The 22468-nt window shown below is 38.5% G+C and overlaps 1 protein-coding gene across 12 annotated transcripts in view; it reads left to right on the plus strand.

Annotated features, from left to right (window-relative positions):
* The window catches only part of LOC138694295 (zinc finger protein 70-like), a 249443-nt gene that overhangs the window by 222947 nt on the left and 4028 nt on the right, over window positions 1-22468 (plus strand). For 6 of the 12 annotated variants that reach the window (XM_069817868.1, XM_069817856.1, XM_069817858.1 and 3 more), the window contains one exon: window positions 1057-2289. Coding sequence is in view for 9 of the 12 variants with exons in the window: in XM_069817856.1 (XP_069673957.1) it covers window positions 1057-2113 (1057 nt within the window). In the remaining 3 variants the exon portion in view is untranslated. The other 6 variants (XM_069817869.1, XM_069817866.1, XM_069817860.1 and 3 more) reach the window with 5 other exon arrangements.

Below are 22468 nucleotides of genomic sequence, written 5' to 3' on the forward strand. Positions count from 1 at the left end.
ATGATGACAGAGACTGGATTAATGTTGCACAGAATAGGAACTGATGGCGGGCTTATGTGAAGGCGGCAATGAACCTTCGGGTTCCTTAAAAGCCATTTGTAAGTAATAATAATAATAATAATAATATAATGTTATTACTAGTATTTAGACTGATATTGCTTCCATTAACTTACTATTACTATTTCTACCAATGTTGCTTTCTGTTAACACTTACTACTGTTACCGTATTGTTGCTTCTAACAGATCTACTGTTATTGTTGCTTCTATTACCACTGTTACTGGTATTGTTGCTTCTACAGTATTATCTCTGCTACTACTGTTAATGGTATTTTTGCTTGTAGTATCACCACTAATTCTTATGATTCCTTTTCCTATTGATTTTGCTTATAGTACCACTGTTACTGGTATCGCTGCTTCTGTTACCACTGTTACTGGTATTAGTGCTTCTATTACCACCTACTGCTGTTACTGATATTGTTGCTTCTATAGTATTATCTCTGCTACTACTGTTACTGGTATTTTTGCTTGTGTCACCACTAATTCTTATGACTACTTTTCCTATTGAGTTTGCTTCTATTACCGTTGTTACTACTGTATTATTAGTGATATTGACTGTTACTACCGTATTATTAGTGATATTGTTGCTTCTGTTAGCACTATTCCTGTTGCTGCTGATATTTCTAATACAATTATTACAAGTGTTGCTAATTTGTTCCTATCAATATTACTACTGCTGCTAATATTGCGACTTCTGTGCGACTATTACTAGCTGGTATTCTTGCTTCCACCATTACTGCTAATTGTTTGTAATACATCTGTAGTCCTGGTATCGTTGCTTGTACTTGCATTATTACTTCTACTGCTATTGCCTTTTGATTCAAGCATTACTGCTACTTACGGTACTTCAAAGCAATTCTCTTCGTAAATTTTAGAACTTTCTTATACATTTCAATAATCACAACTTCGCCCATGACAGCATTGCTTATTGTTAAGGTATGCGAAGAGTAACGTAGTTTGTATAGGTTTACCTACAAGTAAATATTTTAACATTTTCAGTCCTGGTTATCAAAATGGAGTTTCTGACGAGGGAAAGAAAGACTGTTTTCCCACTGAGGAAATTGAACATGGTGACATCAGTCGTGCTGTAATTAGTACTGAGTTCCAGTGCACAACGTGTGGGAAATGTTTTGCAAAACGTCGTCTATTGAGGAGACATATCATTACTCATACTAATTTCAGGCCCTTCAAATGTAGCACTTGTGATAAAACCTTCACACGACGTGCTAGTCTACAAGAACATTCCTTTATACACAGCGGAGAGCGACCATTCAAATGCGAAACGTGTTCCAAGACTTTCAATCGTCGTTCGACCTTACTGAAACATTACAACACACACATTGGGGAGAGACCTTTCAAATGCGAAAGTTGCGAGAAATTCTTCACGACTCGTTATCTCCTTATTAGTCACAATAGGACACATACTAAAGACAGGCCTTACAAGTGTAATGTGTGTGGTAAAGGCTTTGGATTGCGGAGACATCTCTCGGAACATATTCTAACTCATACAGGAGAACGACCTTTCATGTGCGATGTATGTGGAAAGTGCTTTACTCAGAAGTCTGCACTGTTGATACACGGACGAACTCACACAGAAGATAGGCCCTTTACATGTAACGTCTGTGGTAGAACATTCAAGTATACAAGCAGTCTGAAACAGCATATCACCACTCATAACGGAGGGAGGCCTCTGGAATGTAATATCTGCGGTAAAGGTTTTGCTGTGCGTTCTGTACTCTTTCATCATGCTAAAACACACAATAAAGAGAGACCTTTGAAATGTGATATTTGTGGAGAAACTTTTGAAAGGCGGACTCTACTCAAAGATCATCGTCTTGTGCACACTGGAGAGCGGGCTTTCATATGTGAGATTTGTGATCATGCTTTTCCTCAGCGATCTACTCTAATTGTTCATATGAGAACCCACACTAAGGAAAGATCTCTTATATGTAATACCTGTGGAAAAACCTTTGCGGATCGTATGACTCTAGTTATTCATCTGAGAATTCACACCAAAGAAAAACCGTATAATTGTAACACATACGGTAAAACATAGTGCCTACAGTATACATTTACGAATAGATAATTGAAATAATTTTATGATTGATATTAATAGATTTTTTTATTCTGAGAATAAGGAGAAATTTTGAAAAATAAAAATGTGGTCTATGATGTCGCGAATATTTCAAACAAGTTAATATCACGAATAAAAAGTGAAAACTGTTGACAGTATATTATATGAAGTCATTTTAGTATAATTTATGTCGTAGAATGTTTAAAGACTGGTCCACAACAAACCGGGAACGACAACGAGAACGGAAATCTTTTTAAAGAAATCTATTGAAATGTGAGAATTCACAATTAACGAGAATCTAACTGGGAACGAGAGTTGGCCAAGTTTGAACTTTGCCGTTCTCGTTTCCCATCACAGTCTACTAGGTTCATTCTGTTGTCATCAAAAAGCTATTTGGTCGTCGTACATTTTGTAGCAAGGAGGTCTTGACATAATATATTGTCCATTCATTGCTTGTGGCTAACTCAGAAATTAAATAGAATCACTTCCCATATATATATATATATATATATATACAGGGTGTATAAAAATACGGGACATAATTTCAGGTATGTATTTCCCACATGTAGACAATCAAAATAATTCATTACAACATGTGTCCGGAAATGCTTCATTTCCGAGTTATGGCCTTCACAACATTGAAATTCACCGGAACGTTTTTATTTCTGCAGGTCGTTGTCATTACAGAAGTTGTTTAAAATGTCCACCTCCTGCTTGAATACAGACCTCACATCGATGTCTCATTGACCTGCGAACACGATCCCAAACTCCAGGAGTATTGTGTATGTCCTCAGAACATGCCACAATTCGATTCCGAAGGGATTCCAACAGTCTCCAGACAGTTGTATGAGGAACATTGACTTGCAACGCTGCCCTTCGTGTGCTGATAGAAGGAGTCATGTTCACAGCCTCCAGAATCTCCTTCTGTACTTCTGGAGTTGTAGATCTTGGTCGTCCCCTTCCCAAACCAGGAGAGTTAAATTTTCCATACTCGCACAAACGGTAATGGAGAAGTACAAATGTCTTCCGATCTGGACATTGTCGCTGTGGGTACCTCTCCTGGTACAAACGACGAGCCAGCGCAGCATTTCCGTCCGCCTTACCGTACATGAAGTGTATCTCTGCCAGCTCTTGATTTGAATACATGTCGCACAGTCTAACGCCTACACAACACTGAATATAACCTTCGCCTCGGAATGAACTGCCAGAGTGCCCTCTTAATGTCTCCTTTGACGGCAACGACCTGCGGAAAGAAAAACGTTCCGGTGAATTTCAATGTTGTGAAGGCCATAACTCGGAAATAAAGCATTTCCGGACACATGTTGTAATGAACTATTTTGATTGTCTACATGTGGGAAATACATACCTGAAATTATGCCCCGTTTTTTTTAAACATCCTGTATATATATATATATATATATATATATATATATATATATATATATATATATATATTACGCGTATATGTGACCAGACTACCGCGTGGATTGAATTCTTAAATTTTGAAGTTGGTTATCCTGTGTTTACGTTGACTGGTTTGTACTCATGAGAGAATGTCATTGGTAAAGTATACACAAATGATATCAGAATGCGTAATATCGACTTTAAATATCGCTATTGACATGCATATCGATATGCATAGCCGTTTCCGTTCTCGATTTATTGTGAATCAAAAATCTTCACGTTCATGTTCTTCACTTTACGTTCTCGTTCCCGGTTTATTGTGGACCAACCTTTAGTGATGGGCACTGTTCGGGAAAAATGTTCGTTACTATCTCTGCAATACCACAGTCTAGTATATACAGTCACGAAGCTCAATACGTAGTAAATATGCATCCATAGATAGTTGCTAACCACTAGGATCGCTAATTCGTCTCATTACAGACAATGCAAAATGTTACCGGCACAGTCTATTGTTCCTAGCACCCCCACAACTCAAGCTTCGTGACTGTATATACTAGACTGTGGTAATACTCTATGCACATCTTGCTCCTTACCTGAAGTAGTCTGATGCAACCCTGAACACATCATTATTGGAAAAATAAATTAAGTTTGAATATCATCGCACAAGTATTATATTCAAGATATTAGTAATGACTTGAGCAGCGAATGCTAATTAATTTTTTTGCACCAGTTACGATATTAACCAAAAGTGAAAAGTCTTTGTTTTGTGATTATGCTAAGATGATTCTTATCTAGCAGTGACCTAGGATTATTTGAAACCAATTAAAGAAATTAAGAGTAAAAGGGAAAAACGATTAATGTCACAATTCTGTTGGGTGATGTTATATAATTGAATAGCCTACTACAAACTTTAGTATTGTTTTTTATTTCATTTCATTTATTGTATTTCATAGATCTTACATTAACATTGAAGCTTTAAGATGTGAAACAAGTCAAAATTTTACATTACAATTTTTCTGGCGAGATGTAGTGAAATGAGGCCGAGGATTCGTCACAGATTACCTGACAATTGTCTTATGATTGGGAAAAACCTTGGAAAAAACCCAACCAGGTAATCAGACCAAACGGGGATGAAGTGAGGTGAGGCTGAGGACTCACCATAGACCACCCGGCATCCGTCCCATGACTGGGAAAAACTTTGGAAGAAACCAACCAATCAGACCAAATAAGGGATCTAACCCAAGCCAGAGCACAGCTCAGGATCAGCAGGCCCGCGAGTCTGCCGACTTTATCAAAATTGATTAAGATGACAATTATCCCCATGGATACAGTCATTCTTTCCTTGATTTTCAATACGAGCAGCAATAAATTGTGTAGTAACATACTGAATTAGAGTCCACACCTGTGGAGTAACAGTTAGTGCGTCTGGTCACGAAACAAGGTGGCCCGGGTTCGATTCCTGGTTGAGGTTCTTTCAGGGGTTTTCCCTCAACCCAATATGAGCAAATGCTGGGTAACTATAGGTGCTGGGCCCCGGACTCATTTCACTTTCATTCACAAAAAGAGTATTTTTAATATCACTGTTGTGCGAGTTGTGACGTCACCATAAGCATTTTTAAGACACCCTGACTTTTTCTTTATACCGTCTGAAAGAGAATCTTCATAAATGTATGTCAACCAAAGACCCCATTGTTTTAATTCAATTTGACGTTTGTAGAATTTGTTGAATTTACTAACAATACACATTTCGTAACACAATTTTGTCACAAATTGGATTCTATAACTTCAATATTTGAAACTTATAATTGAGAATAAAACTCTTACTAATTTCTTTAAAACGAATAACATAACAATCCTTCAATATCTCGATAGAAAAGCAGTCTAGGGAAATGTTATCTTTTTTCTCCATCAGCTTCCTGCAAGGGTTGCACTTCATAAGGATGATATTTAGGAGGGGCGGCTCCTTAAGGTCATATAGCAAGTTTGTGCTACAACCAAAAATTTTAGAAGTCATAAATTGCTTAAAATAAGAGTTTAAATAATTTAGTTATGTCTGTTACATCACAGGAACATGATTAATTTGCTTCGGAGAATCGCGCGAATTATTTGCAGGAGCCTCATCATTGACTTGCCAGAGTCAACAAACGTACTTCCTATGAAATCATGGTAGATCTTAAGACCCTTTCCGGGGCAAAGGGATGAACGCGCGTTTCTCTCACAGCTTGAGAGTTGTTGGTAAATGAAATTCTAAGTTATCAACATATAGAACGGTGCAGTAGCTATTAGCCAGATTAGGGACTGAGGGATGGCACAGTTAGTGAAAGAGGTAGAAATAACACCCTTGCTCGCTCTTGTTGGTTTTCTTTACTTAATCTTGATGGTGTAATTATCTTCCATCTTATACGATTCATTAAAAAAAAAACTGTAGGTTCCCATCAAGTCCATCTTAATACCACTGCTGTAATGGTATTTTTTTTGGCCATACGCCCCCTCCTCTTATTTTCTCCTTTGAAATATATTTACTCCCCTCCCTCTCTATCCCACCAACCGTCATTTAATGGATGTTTTTACATAAAGTAGTAAATAAATAGCTACACCAAAGAAAGTACTATTACCCATTGCTTCACTGGCTTGTTAGATGTAGGCCTATACAATGATAAACAATTAGTTTTAGTATGCAGCCACAAATCATAAAAATCATTTAATATTTACCTGTACAGTATATTCTAATGCGAAATTGTAGTCTCCTCGGCTTGTTACAAATATTACATTCTAGAGGTTCAGGACGCAATACTAAGGAAATAGGCCATTTCCCTAATAATTTGTCCTGGACCTCTCACAGGTTACGTTGGTAATTAGTAGCAAGTAGTGGGGGAGTGTTAAGCTACAATAGTGCATTAGAATAAACAAGTATCAAACGATTTTTATGTTGAATGCATTTGTGGCTGCAAACTAAAATCATATGTTTATCACTACGTACATCACATAGAACTTTGGTGCAGCTTTTCTGGAAAAATACAATATTTTATATATATATATATATATATATATATATATGGTTCAGGATTCCAGCACTGTAGAGATGGACCATTTATGAAGAACATCACAAAAAGTTATATTAGGAACTGCAAGAGATGATCTACGATCAGTAAAGATCTCCATGTACAAAACTTAAGCACCCATGCACTGTTTGGTTCCATATGGGTAATTTTTTTTTTCTTTCACATACGGTTCATTAAGAAATTATAGGTTCTCATACAATCTATGGCACCATATGGTCCCCATGACAATACTAATATCAAGATCAAGATGGACTTACTTCCCATGCCCATGACAGCACTGGGCCTACTCGATTCTTGCAGGAATTTAAAATGTCATATTACCTGTCCTCTATCATCATGTTAGATTAAGTTGCAGTGCCATACTGTTTATATGTAATGTTTGTCTCAAAAGTTTTGTGTATAAATCACATATTAGGTATATATATATACGGTTTTTTTTACCTTGGGGATTAGTGAAGTGAATTTTTAATGGCAGGCAGCGTAACTATCTCATGCCCCCATGTTTAGATTGCTACCAGTGCACTTCATTAGAACCAGGTACCCAGCTTCGAAGCCGTTAGCCCTGTGAACTTACAGTATATTTATGTTCCCCTATAATCATAATTCAGGGTTGTTATCTAAGAAATTAGCAAGTTCTTTGTGATAGTAGAAGAGAAAGAGTGGGGGAAGGGAAGTGGTCCGTGGCCCATTTCTTTTAGGGCTCATCCCGACATTTGCCTTATTGCTCAAGGGAAACCACGGAAAAACCTAGAGCAGGATGAGATGTGCTGACGACAAGCCAATTGGCTATAGTTGGGACGGAATATGTTCAGGTGGGAGGTTTTGATTTAATCATTATTCAAATTACATATACGAGTACATTAAAGGTACATAAAAAAAAAGTGTTTAGAATAGGAACAATGCATCTATGCTGCCAATAACGTGATGACCCTGAAACAGAGAAATAACATTATTAGTGCATTAATAGATTTGTCTGTGTGTAGAGTCAAGTGGTTATTTAGTGTTCAAGTTGATATACGTCTTGTACGTTGTCGTTCCAAGCTAGAGGGTGGAGTACGCTCTTAGGTCTTTTATGTTTGTCTAATGCAGGGTTGTAATTTCCTAGTGAAGAAATTAGTGGGTTTGTGCTGCTGTACGACTTGGTGTACGTGCAGAAGGCTTGATTTGAAATATATTCTTGAATTGTCGAAATCAATCTAACAGGTGTTACTCTAGGAAGTCCTGTGATGAATCTTAAAATTTTGTTTTGGAAAACTTGTAATTTTTTACGGACTGTAATAGGTGCATGTCCCCAAGCAGGACAAGCATATAGTATTACTGACCTAATTAATGTTTTATACAAAGTTAGAGCTGTGTGTATGTTTAGATGTCTGCTCTTATTTAATATTGGATAAAGCTCCACCATTCTAGAATTGGGAAGTCGTGAGTTTTTGTAGTACATGTTCGGAGAAAGTGAGCCGTCTGTCTAGTGTTACTCCGAGATATTTTACTGAAGTTTTCCACTCGATTTGTGATCCATTTATGGCTAATTTTGTGTGATTTATGCCCGGTCTATTGAATTTATTTCTCCTGCTAAATAATATGGCTTGTGTTTTTGATATATTTAATTTAATTCTCCATCTGAGGAGCCATGGTTCAATGTCACGTAGGTGACCTTGTAGCCTATTAATGGCAATAGTTGGCTTTCACGATGCCGTGAGAAATGCCGAATCGTCCGCGTATAGCGCTAGAATGCTATTGTTGAAATTTTGATGAAAAGGTAGGTCATTAATATAAATTTGGAAAAGTATCGGTGCCAGAATGCTGCCCTGAGGCACTCCAGCGTTAATACCTCGCGACGTGGAGAGCACGTCGTTCAGTTTAACCTGGAACGTTCTGCCCCGAATATAATTGTCCAACAGCTTCACTAGGCGGCAATTTAAATTATTGTTAATTAATTTATGTATCAAGCCCGCATGCCATACTCTGTCAAAGGCTTGTGTGTAATCTAGGAATATAGCCGCTACTGTTCGATTTAAATTAAATGCAGTGGTAATTAATTCCGTTGTGCGCAGCAATTGCTGTGTGCACGAGTGACCTGAACGGAATCCAAACTGTTCGTTTCGGATTAGATCATTGTTTCCGATTTCGGATTCCAATCTTTTTTGTATGATCTTTTCCGCAACTTTACCTGGAACATTTAGTAGACTAATGGGTCGATAATTACGTGGATCAGATTTATTCTTTCCTGGCTTAGGAATTTGAATGATATGCGAGTGTTTCCAAATGTTAGGAAAATAGCCTATCCGAAAGATAGCGTTTATGATACTTGTAAGCAGTTTAAACGATTTTTGTGATAATTGTTTCAATACTTCAGCCTGTATGCCATCGGTGCCAGGGGCTTTTTTATTTGGCAAGTGTCCAACTTGCCATTTTATCTCGTGAACACTAGCAGGACGGATCAGTGGTGCGTCGTTATTGTTGAGGTCCACGTTTTGTAGGTACGTAGTTGTGTCTTGTGTTATTCTGTCATGTATTTGTCTGTCATATAAGTCACTGTGTGGATGGAAGGAGTTCTCGAGGACTTCCGCGAAAATAGTTGCTTTCTCCTCTGGACTATTGTACGTTGTCCCATTGTGCTGGATGGGAGGGATGTCACTATATGGCTTAGTGAAAAACTTTGTAATTTTCCACACTTCGCTCATATTGTCGGTATCTAATTTACTAAGTTTTTGAGTCCAGGCTTGGATAATCTGATCGTTTATTTTCTGAGAAATTTCCCTTTTTAAACGATTTATCCTTGGTCTTAGGCGAGGGTCCCGCGTTCTTTGCCAGGCACGTCGACAGTCATTTCTTTCCCTTATTAATTTTAAAGTATCATGTGGAAGTTCTAATTTCCCCGGAGTAATAGTTTTCGTTGGAATCACCGACATAGATTCCTGTATAGCATTCGTTAGCATTTTAGCAGCTTCTTCGATCTCAACAGATGATGTAGGAACCAAGTCATCTGTGAGAGCGTCCAACTTATCTCGAAAGAGTTCCCAGTCGGCTGCTTTGTAGAGTAGCACAGTTTTTGGAGGGGATAATTGTAGTTGCGCTCGAAACGTAATGATAACAGGTTAATGATCTGAATTTGCTAACGAGTCATGTACCGAAAGTTTGGTATGAAAATTAATATTTTTGAGTAATGGAATATCTAAAATGTCTGGTTGATGGTTAGCATTGTCTGGGATGTGTGTGGGTGTACTCGGGGCAGAAACAACATAGTCACTCCTAAGGGAGTGGCGATAAAGCTTATTGCCGTCCGAGTTGCCCACACGACAGCCCCACACAGTGTGTTTTGAGTTTAGGTCTCCGCCGACTACCATCTTTCGCCCAGTATCCATGAGGATGTCTAAGTCCCTAACCTTAAGTGATTGGGGTGAACAATATACAGCTATAAACGTTACAGGTTCATTTAAGATCTGTAAAGTTATAGCGGTGGCTTCCAATTTTTCTAGTTGAGGGAGCAGTTGCTCATAGTGAGGAATTCCTCTTTGAATTAGTATGGCAGTGCCCCCTCCCCTGACTGCCGCGTCCTGTCCCGGATCGATTGAACGATCCGTACTGTACACTTTGTAATTTGAAATTCTAAACTTATCGGAAGGGCGGAGATGGGTTTCCAATATGAGTGCAATTTTGATATCTTTTGCTTCTAAATAATGCCTAAGCTCGTTTTTATTTGCGCGTAGTCCTCGAGCGTTCCATATTAGGACGCGAAAATCACTATGGCGATTTCCTCGCGTTCCTTCTTTCACCGGCAGGTCTACGTGGTCTCGCCGGTGTGGCTGTAGCCCTACCGATCGTCTGGGCTGCTTGGAATAGGTAAGGATTTTCCCCCAGATACGCGCTCATTTGTTTCAATATCTGAAACATGAGAGACAGCGTAAACTGAGGGTCCCAAGTGGCTGCCTGCTGTTTGAAAGCATTCGCCCACTCTCGGTTTGTTTGAGGGAGGTTGGGGCGATGTGCTGGCTGGGCGGTCGCAACCTGGCTAAAAGTCCGCCTGCTCTCATTGGGTCGCCTATAGTCAGTAGACGTACCCGGTTGAGAGGTGAGTATGAACACCTCTTTATCAGCAGATTTCTCTTTGGCTGCTGGTTCTGTGGCAGTAAGGGGAACTTTGCTGGTAGCAACATGTGCTACAGCGCGTTTCCCCTTCTTACCTTTGTTCCCGGCAACCTGCCATTCGCCTTCTGAGGGCGCTGCAGGAACTTGCCGGGAGGGAGCAGGTTCTGGTTCTGCGACCTGCGAGGGAAGCAGTATTGGAAAATTATCCAGGTTTTTAACCGGAGCAGGAGGGGGAGGGGGAAGTTGAGCAGTACCAGCAGTCTGACTCGTTATGCCAAGCCTTCTCTGGTGCAGATTTTTATAGGCTACATATTCCCTGCAACCTCTATATGTTGCAGGGTGTTCGCCCTGACAGTTTACACACAAACGTGTGTAGTGCGCCAGCATCATGCACGCAGATGTTACGTGCTGTCCGGCGCATTTCCTGCACCGAGCTGGTGCTTTACACTGTCTAGCAGTGTGTCCGAATCTCCAGCAGTGAGTACACTGTGGAGGAGTGGGCCTCTGAAAATACTTTTCAACCCTTATAGTTGTGAACAGTAGGTTAGTTAGGTCGAGAATCGATCTCACCTTCTCATTGTCAGTGAGATGTATCTGAAACATCCCGTTCGGGGCCTTACAGTAGTTGTCATACATGACAACTGTGTTCCGCACAGGAAAACCTAGCCGAGTCAGTTCTTGTGTCATGGTGTTGGGGTTCGTCCTAGGATGAAGCCCCTTCACCACGGCCTTAATGACCTTCTCGTTTCTGGCTTCCACCAGATGGAAAGGTACATTGTTCTGCTCTAGGAATTTGATCAGTGAAGCATAGTCACGTTGCGTGAAAGTTTTCACTCCGAATCCTGACATTAACCGCTTACAGCTAATGTCCATCAGATCATGCTCGTCCCGGTACGTCATGAGCATAGTGACCGGGTCACCATTGTAATCATTTGCGATGATTACAGGAGGAATATCATCCCTCCTCGTGGTCAGAAAGTCATTCGCAGCGACTTGGGGATTAACCGTCCCGGGCTGAGTGGGTGAGCGTGTTGCAGCTGCATCCGTCTCGTTGACTAGTACTGTAGATGGAGGCCGTATTTCAAGTCTCCTATCATTTACAGAAAGCTCTCCAGTACTGGAGGCTGTAGAGATGGAGGACACACTAGTCCTCCTTGCTCTCGGGGTCTCACCGCCCACTGAGGGCGAGGGTGGAGCCCCTACTGACGATTCGGAAGCTGCCGGTGAGGGCAGACTTTCCGAAGAGTCGGCACTACTTGATGCCGGAGATGATCCCGGCGAATCAAGCTTCTGCCTCTGCTTCACCTTGACAGGAAGCTTTGTCTTTTTCTCTACAACAGCTCTGGACGATTTCGCCCTAGTCGCTGCGGGTGATGTCTTGAGTCCATCACAGTCTTCAACTTACGTGTGGTTCTCATGATTGATGTGATGCACAGGCTTACCTCCTGGCAGAGCACATGGTTCTGTTATAGGGATGTACTATGTAGTAGCCCTGAGAAAGGCAGACTACAGTAGCACTGCAATTGCAACTGGCCCTCAGAAGGGCCAGCCGCGGACGATGCTCTTTTAGAAGTTGAGAGGGTGTTAAAACCACACGTAGGTGAAGTATAAATTAGAAATTAGAAATCTATAGGGCGCACGCCCTGGTGCAGTTCAGCTGCTACCACTCAATCGACCCAGCTGGGCAGTGAGTGGCAGCTGCTATCCTAACAAGTCCCCCAGTTAACACCGCTAGGTGGCCGGACTTGTTAGAACACCGGTAGGTAGGCACACCGTATAATTCCCTTCTTCACGCTGAGCCTCCTGGCCCAGCTAGATTCCCACAACTGCTAGGCCTCCTCTTCGTTGTCGCCGCGGTCCGCACCCAATAAGCAGCGCAGCAACACAAGCAGCGCCGAACCGAAGCACAGGCGGCGGTAGAAGGTGCAGACACCCGGAAGGCTGTGGACTAGTGGCTCTGCTCAGATCTGCTCTCTCTCTGAAGTCCAAACAGCAAGTCCGTCGTTCGTATATATACGGTGTGTATAATACCAAATTTAAAGGTACAAAATAAATAATTAAAGCATTCTGTCACAGTTATGGATAAAAACAATGTTGTGTTAATTAGGGATGTTACAGGCGCAGTAAAATCATGTGTAAATGCGAAGGGGCAAAATTTGAAAGAACAGAACGGCGGTAGGGGATTTTATCCCCACTCTCACCATCTAAATTTCATTTCATCATGAAGTAGTTACGCAAATATATGCTATGTTGTTTCTGGTCCTAGGCATGTCCCAGCTATGCGGATTTTTTTTTTTTTTTTTTTTTTTTTTTCCCAGCTCAACTGTTGCCGATGATAGCGAAACGATAATAAGTTGAGAGATTGCCTGTGTAATTTCAAAATAGCCTAATAATAATTAAACGTGCTTCATTTTTTATGCCGGTAATAATTTATTATCTAGATTCCATAGAACTACTTAATAATGGCATGGTGATTACTGATTAGGTTAAGTTATGATATATCGTATATTCTCGAATACCCGACGCGCTTCCCACCCCCCCCCCCCCCACGAAATAGGCTAGAGAGCGGCTGTTCGGCTACCCAATCATTCACAAGAATAAAAGTGGTAAGCACAAAAAGCCTCAGGCTTCAGTGTAAGCCTTCGGATCCCTCCTCTGTACAAGACAAAAAAAAAATACCTACAAGTAAAGACATGCGGGTGCGCGACTTATTCGAAATGCAGTTCGCAACATTGCCCAGTTTTCCTCCTGTGTAACTCCTGAGATGGTAGGGCATGCGGTTGTCTTCCCGTGCGGGTATTTCAATTGTTAACATTGTTAAATGGGTTTGTATTAGTAGTACATGTGTCAGAATCAAGTTCAGGAGTGACAATTGTGGGCCTATGGTTTGTGCGGCTTATATTTTTAATTCTGAAAATGGAGTACCACTGAAGGTATGAGATTGCGATCCTTTACTTGCAGCAAAATACTTAAAACTGAAGGATGTCCCAATAAGAGTGCCAGATTTAATAGTGTGAATAGATGCAACAAGAACAGCTAACAATGCCGCCAAACCAACAACAAGACAGTGGAGTAATATCCCAACAATGTCTTGTTATTGTTGGGTTTGCGGCACTGTTATCTGTTTTTGTTGCATTTATTCACATTATTAAATTCGGGGTTCTTGTTGGGACACCCTTAAGTGAACTTTGTTCAATTGTTTTTAATTTGTCGTGAATACTTTTGTTGATTTCTTTTTCTTTTCAAATTGGGGTGCGCTGCTTATTCGAAAAAATATGATGTTTTGTAGTAGCAATATACTGTTACTATCTGTAGAATTTTTCCAGAATATTATTCCAAAACTCATTAGTGAGTGGAAGTATGCAAAGTATATTGTTTTGAAGGTATTGATATTTACAATCACTTGCATAGATCTAATAGCAAAACATGCTGAATTTAGTTTGGGAGTAATTTCTTTAATATGACTTTTCCCATTTAATATATTATCGATTTGTAAGCCAAGAAATTTGGTTGTTGTTGTAGCTTTTATTAGTGCTCATATACTAGAATACGTATTGCCTATTTTTGTACAAAAATGTATCCAATACAATAAATAAAAGCAAGCTAAGCTCCAAATTTAATCTAACTGGGGACACAACTATATATGAGCCGTTCAGAGCAAAAATGGTGTAAGTCAAAATTGGGTAATGAGGTTTAAAGTAAAAATTCTGTAAAATACAGCACAAAGTAGCAATTAATATGGCCTTCTTGTTATCCACTGACTACTAATAGTTTAAATAAATTGAATATTAATTGCTACTTTGCGCTGTATTTTACAGAATGTTTACTTTAACCCTCATTACCCATTTTTGACTTAAACCACTCTTGCTTTGAACGGCTCATATGATGACACGTAATTAAGTACATGTAAGATATGGATTTATGAATTACGTTATTAGAGGAGAGTGTAAGTCACTAGACCTACTTACAATCACTTTATAAAAACGTACGAGTATTATCTTTGTGTTTGTGTTTTATATCTTCTGCAATTAATTTCGGTTTACTTCATAGGTAAAATTATTTAATGGTTGTACGTCAGCATGGATGTAATCAAAACTGACTCTAATTCAAGCAATGGGACTTGTGAACTTAGATGTAAATCTGTAACAGCTGTGAAAGAAGAAAAAGCTCCAATTGATGCAGAAGTCTTCCCAATCAAGTATGAGGACGACGTAAGTATACTTGAACACATATTTGCTTGTGAGTTCCATACTACTTCCTTTACAGAATATCTGTCAAATTATTTTTTATTTACTATGACGTTTTAACGAAGATTGCATTAAAAATATATGCTCTTTAGTATTAGTTCCAGCACCAAAAGAATATAAAGAGTACAGGAGAAGAACCTAATAAGTCATGTTTTACTGTTTTTCCAGGAGAGTAAGTTGAAAGTTTCAATACCCATTATTTTCTGTTTTCTTTGGGTTATAATTTTTTTATTTCTTTTGAGTAATGAGGTTATTCAGTACAGTTAAACTACACAAATCTACACTACCAGAGTTATTAAATGACATCTAAAACAGAAAATCCATAATTTTGGACTTATTATATTTTTCCACAGTGGTCTTTATAAGATACTGCTGAAAATTCTATTACTATATTTGTTTGAAAATAATTGTTTCTTTGAGTCTTAATAAAGATTAAATTATTTTGCTCTGACGTCAACAAGGTTTCCAGTTAGCCTACCTATTAGCATTCGGTCGGGACTTGTCATGACACTTTACCTGTATTGTGCACTAGGGAAAGCCGAGTATTTTTAATGCACTTTTACTGTCCATAGAACTTATTTTGTGATATATCATTGTTTCGAAGTGACGACCTTCTGCTTCTAAACAAATTTTGAACCTTTTAAAGATGTTCATTGACATAATAATGTCGAAGTTGTTCACGTGGAATGGCATAAATTTACTGCTTAATATTTTCTTTCCGTTCCTCCAGAGAATTAGGATTGTTTGTGTAAACTTTCTCTTTTAATGTACCTCATAAATAAAAGTCACACATAGATATTTAAATCAGGGGAGGAATGGGGGGAGTCACAGTAGGCCAGAGCCTACATGTTCCCCAAAAACTTAATCTGTCATTTACTGTAAGGATGGTGGCACTGTCTTGCATAAAAATGCATGGTTTTTCAAGTAAACTTCAGTAGCCCTATATGAAGCAATAGACTTATGTGCAAGGTTTCCAATCTCGAGCATCCCCAACACATACTGGCCTTTCATGACCTATTAGGCCTACTAACTCTTCATTCGTCATAACCGAACTCACTTTCACCATCAAATGCGAAAGAGTAGACTGCTCTTCAATAGATGCAAGAGATTAATTAAATGCTATCATAGTGTTGAATCTTACCTTAAATTACAAAAACTGTTCGAAGTGATGTCCACCTGCTAATAGGTAAGCTTCATATCACTTCAATGCTTTGTTGAACACCAAGCACAGATGTTGTGCTAATGTTATTTCTATCAATTGGTTATTTTACCACGCTTTATTAACTGCTGTGGTTAATTAGCATCTGAATGAGATGAAGGTGATAATGTCAAGAGAAACGATTCCAGGTCCAGTGCCGAAAGATGCCCAGCATTTGCTCTTAATGAGTTGGGAAAAATCCCGAAAAATACTCAACCTTTGTGGAATGAACTGGCCGACATGCTTGCAAGGAAAGGAACAACATTATTACAAACAAAATTAAAGTCAATTTTCTATTTTCATCAATAAAACGAGTAATAAAAACAAAACTCTGACAACAGTACTCGCAAGAATTGCAAAAAACTGCTGCAGACAAGAAATGGAACATCCCTCTGTCCAACCCAGATGCAGTTCCTCAAGGGCGAAGAAAAACAGTAGTAGCAGCAGCAGCTTCTAGATTGCGTACAGGCCATGATTGTTTAGCGAGCCACCTCTACAAAATAGGAATTCTGACTTCACCATCCTGCACTCTATGCAGCACTCAAACTGATATGAACATCTGAAAACCTGCAGCACACTGTCTGGAGAGAGAGACCTAATTGAAAAGTACTGGAGAGCAAGAGCGCTAATGACTTCATTGGCAGATGCCAGGTATTAAACAACAACGCAATCATTTAACTTGTCCCAAGCAGGATTTGAACCTGGGCCTGCTCATTTCACGGTCAGGCATGCTAACCATTACTCCACAGTGGTGAACTGTGTAATGTTACGAGTAGAGCTTTGCCTTCAGTCACTTTGAATACAAGTTAGGTGTAAGTCGAGCATTTCTAACCTCACTATGTACAGAGAGCCCTGTCAATCAAAACAGTGCAAGCAGCAGCGAATCAGTCTCCCCGGTACTGTGCTGTGTGTTTACATCTTGCGTCTCTGTGTGTGTATGTTGCGAACAGTAGGTACGATATATTTTACAGTAGTCAAGCTACAAATTATTATCTTATAAGACTCAGTAAGAATAAATTATTTATTTTAAGTCAAACAAATATTATTTTTACAATAAATATATTGCAATTACATACTGTAGACGTTGTACAGGTTGGAATTATTAGTTGAAAAGACATACATCTCATTAAACAAAACTATATCTTCTATGAACTTTACGAGCGTCTATGCATTACAATGAATTATCATAAACATTTTCAGAGTCCCTTATGCAAGCTACCACATTTTCATAGCAGGGCAGTAAATGATATCTACGTAATGTTGTTGCACAAGGAAGTTTTCTTTCTGTATATTTTTCCATGAATTCTTGAAAGTGACTATTTTCGATCTTTTCAAATGGAATATCCACTAATACCAACATTTTATACAAGTTATTGTAAAATTCAGACTCAATAGCGGAAAAGTCGGAAGTGGAAGGCACGTTTCCATGCTTTGTAGACAGTTCTTTTGCACATGTAACATGTTTTCGTGTTGCAATGTTTCTCTATAAAATGCCGTTTGTTGGTTTTTATTTCTGTGTTGCATACCTTCCAGAAAATGTTTTCTTCTTTTTGCATGAAATACTCCTTACCACATTCTTCAATCAGAGCAGTGATCGTCAAGCACTTGTCTTCGGTTTGTTTTGGCATGTTGACCGCGTACTTCATTCACTGAAAAGCAGAACGCAACTGTGCAGATGAAGGGTGGTGCCACCGAGCTATACTCTATATACTGTACACGTACACTGCTGCGGGTTGCTTGGAGCATTTAGGTGATCAAAGGCAGGACTCTAGTATGAGGAACATTACGAATGTCGTGTAATGGTTGCTCATGTAATAGCTAAGATGCTTCTGAACTCAAATATTGATTGTTTTGGGAATTTACATATTTAGATAAATGTAGTGATGCTTCGTTAGTAAAAAAAATAACAGTTTTGGATTCACAGTGCCGTCATGTACACACTCCAGAAACCAATTACAAAACAGAATCCTAGCTCTCAGGATTAGCCAATCTTTGAATCACTGAAATCTTATGCAACCACAATTTCAGTAATTTGGCTGCTATATGTGTGTGGATTCACTTGAAATTGTATGCTGCTCTGCTAGGTAATTGACAGATTTTCTTCGATTTCTTTCTGTTTCAATGTCATACAATTTTTCTTCTATTAAAATAGTCCTTCACCTGTTTGCTGTCCTCTCCAACATCAAACTGATAGTGCAAAACTTCTTATAATTATAGTCTCTTATCATTGACTTGCTTAGGACATATACAACGGAAATTTTTTCACAGATTTAAACCTATATTCACTAATTGCTGTAGTGTTCTTCGCTAGTCACTAATAGTGTCTGTTTTTATACACCGTAATGTACGTTTTAAAGTTATCTTGACCTCAAATAACCTGCCTGGACTGTGGTAAATACAAGTGATTGCCTGAATACCAGATAAAGTGCGTTAAGTACAGCATCATTCGACTCACCTGAGTACTGAGAATCATGGGTTGACTTTTCCATATGGAGTTCCCAAAATAATGGGGGTGCTCGACATTGAATGCTCTGTACATAGAGACTTAATGTCTCCCTATGTCATCTACAGGGTGAGTGGAAAGTAACTTCCTACTGGAAATTGTTAATAAATGCTGTATATGTACTGTATGTATTTTTTTACACTGCAAGTGGGCAAGCACCCAGTGGCAGTGGACACAATATAAACAATACACAATGAAGTTATAATATACAATACAATTATATACACGATACAATTAGAATACACAACATTTATACACAATAATTACAATCAATAATAATACATAAAATAGCCTAATTAATAATTGAACTTAATTTTACATTACAACCTACATATGTATAGGCCCTACATAAGTTTCACATTGGTACTGATAATAATCTTTCACCTTACTTTCATCTCACTCACTGTACTGGCACTATGATACATTTCACTGACACTATATAACATATTTCACTGACACTATAGAACATTTCATTGACACAATAAATTGTCACTGATACAACAGTTCAAATAACACAAACAATTACACCCTTATTCATACTTATAAACAGAACTACATTTAAACTGAACACTTCTAGTCTAAGACCCTCTTAGAAGCTATTTTTTTAAATTTACAATTCAAACCAAGCGAGTAACTCGTCAGGCTAAGTAAATATATGTCACCTTAAAAAATAAATGTCACCTTATAGTATATATTAATGTTGTTGTTGTTTTCTAATGCCAGGCATTTGACAATAAAGTTATTTGACCTCTTGCGCTCCAATATTAGTATATATTAATGTTTTTTCATGAAACATGTAGGATGTTTTCTTTTACAGTGGTAAATGACACCATAATGACACATTGCGAGACATTGCAGGACAGAGCTCCATGTCAGAGGAAAATGTGGAAATGGCATGGGATAAGTTCACCGGAAGTTCCAAGAAGGTTCACAAGATGGTTACAGTCTTATGCTGATAGTTCTTGACAGTAATGCAGTTTACACGAACGAATATTTAATTCCTTGTTTAAAAAATGTCGCATCATGTAGCGGGTAAGACCACTTTCATGAGAGGCCTGTTGTTTTGACATTTTGGTGCTTCTGATGAGCAAATCCCATACCAAATGCACATTTTCTTCTGCCTGGAATTGAAGAACAATCACTTCTGCGAATATCCACCACAGATCCTGTGTTCATGATTTTGTAATGACAATTCTTGATGGTCTTGGGATCCACTGTAGTGCAAGGCCCATGTGCTGTCCGCCATCATCTCTGCACCTGTATGACAACACCAGACTTCGTAATGAGCAGATAAATGAGATTTCTCCTGCAGTGTCGTGCGATGCGCCATTATGGGTCACTTTCTACCACTGTAAAGAAAACATCCTGTAAGTTTCATGACAATACATTAATGTATAGCCTACAAAATTTATTAGTGATTTCCAATAGGGAGTTACTTTCTGCCCACACTCTAAGTCTATATTTAATAAATGAATAGTGTTTTGATGTACGAGTATGGTTCTATACGTATAACATATGAATTATCAGTGAAACCAATTTTTATTTTTTGTTTATTAAGGAAGAAAAATCTTGGTGTGACACTCCAAAAGAAGTAGAACTGAAGGATGAATGCGAAATTCTGAAGGGAAGGTAAGCACTCTTTCCTCAGCCTATCTTTATGCTTAACCATGCTTCTCTTTATGCTTTAAAATATGGTCATTGTATATACCTAATGTAATAAGAAGGAAACTGATATTTAGATACTAAAAGCTAGTATTCCAACTAGCTACAGTTATAAACGAACAAGCAATAATCAAACTCTGGTATAGATTATGCTGCTGGGCTTGAGTGCAGTAGTCAGTTGTAGTAAATTAAACTCTGTTTGTTGTTTAATTGACGAAGTTCGCGCTATTTCATAGTATTAGCACAGTCTAGTATATATAGTCATGAAGCTTGAGTTGTTGAGGGTACTAGAAACAATAGACTGGACTGGTACTATTTTGCATTGTCTGTGATGAGGCGATAGTAGCGATCCTGGTGGTTAGCAACTGTCTATGGATGCATATTCCCTACATATTGAGCTTCGTGACTGTATATACTAGACTTTGGTTTTAGATACAACTTCCATTAATGTAGTCTTATGGATGGCTTCAGTTGGCAGTGCTTGGTTTCCAAACACAAGTTTTAATAAGCAGTCTCAACCAATATTTATAAATATCAAGCACCATTTACTAGATTCATTCTGGAGTGTTTGTGACCCAACTTTCCTCTGTTAAATTTCAGAATATTGTGAACAAGATCTCAAAACAGTCCTAACCATTATATTCAGTCAAGTATACCTGGTGTCATTTTTAACTTTTGGTACCTAACAAATCCTTTCCGAGGTAATAAGATACATATAATGTCCCCAGTAATGTTATTTTATTTTATTTCGCACTCGAGCAGCAAACCATACAAAATATGCTAAAAGATCTTCTAACACAAGACACCATTGGCGAAACTCTCAAGATGCTTATCCTACCCAAAAAATTTCAGTTATTATTCCTAGTAACAGTAGGCCTGTAAGTTCGTAATAACGATATATCGTAACACTTGGTTGCAATCCGATCCTTTCATTCTTAAGTTCACTGTTGGCAGTCATTCCAGTATGGAGAGTGCAGTGCAAGCAGTGAGACTTGAGGTAAAAGCCCCTAAAGGCATGGCTACAACCTTGACTCGCAAGCTTGAGGGGGGAACTGCGAGGGGGTATCAATTCGCTACATCTCCGTACAGGACGAGGCTAGCCTTCCATCACAATATTACATCGCATTATATTGGTGTTCTCAGAAAGTGCTGCATTGTTGAGTTTAGTTTAATCAAAATTGCATGCGTATGTGTGTTACGTATTAATTTTCTGTAAAATGGCTCATACTGAGAGAAAATTCAGGTAATTATTTGTAGAATTAAAAGAGAAACCGTTTTCAAGTTGAACATATGAAACAAAATGTGCTTACATAGGAGATCGTTACCAAATTTACATATTAAAATAGCGGATGGAGGAAGACAAAATAGAAATTTTCAGAAAAACTCTTCTTGGGTTCTCAGCCAGGTGAGTTGGAGATTAGCTTCCAAGCTTTCGACAGCTAGCTCTGCCATCTTCTTCAAGTCCCTGAAGAAGATGGCAGAGCTAGCCGTCGAAAGCTTAGAAGCTAATCTCCAACTCACCTGGCTGAGAACCTGAGAAGAGTTTTTCTACATCAAACACCGGGAAAGCCTCAAGTCATACATTAGAAATTTTCAGTTTTCATGGTATAAGAAATATCCTTGGCTAACTGGGTTCTCTGATACAAATTATATTGTTTCACCTGTATTCTGTTTGGCAGTGGAAATCAATGGTCATCATCTTCTTGTGGGGTCTGTGTCACAAAAAAATGTTAAAGAAAAGCTGATAAGCATCTACTCTATAAAAAGCTAAAAGATAAGCAGATTTTTTCAGCATACCCAATATTTACGCCTTAGCTTTACCACTGCAGGACACCCAAACTAAAAATTACATATTATAGCACTCACTGTTACAATAGTTTTATAACACTCCAGTGTTACCAACATAGAAATTATAATATTTTATAGTGTTTTATGCATTCCTTTTTTTTTTTAATTTTAAATTTCGTAAGTAACATGGCAGCATTTGTAACTTTTTTTAATTGGTTATTTTGTTATGCTTTACCAACTGCTATGGTTATCTAGCGTCTGAGTGAGATGAAGGTGATAATGCCGTGATAATGCTGGCGAATTGAGTCCTGGATCAAGCACCGAAAGTTACGCAGTATTTTCTATTAATGGGTTGAGGGAAAACCCCGGAAAAAAACCCAACCA

Source organism: Periplaneta americana, chromosome 2 (assembly GCF_040183065.1).
Source record: "Periplaneta americana isolate PAMFEO1 chromosome 2, P.americana_PAMFEO1_priV1, whole genome shotgun sequence".
In the NCBI taxonomy this organism is placed as follows: Eukaryota; Metazoa; Arthropoda; class Insecta; order Blattodea; family Blattidae; genus Periplaneta; species Periplaneta americana.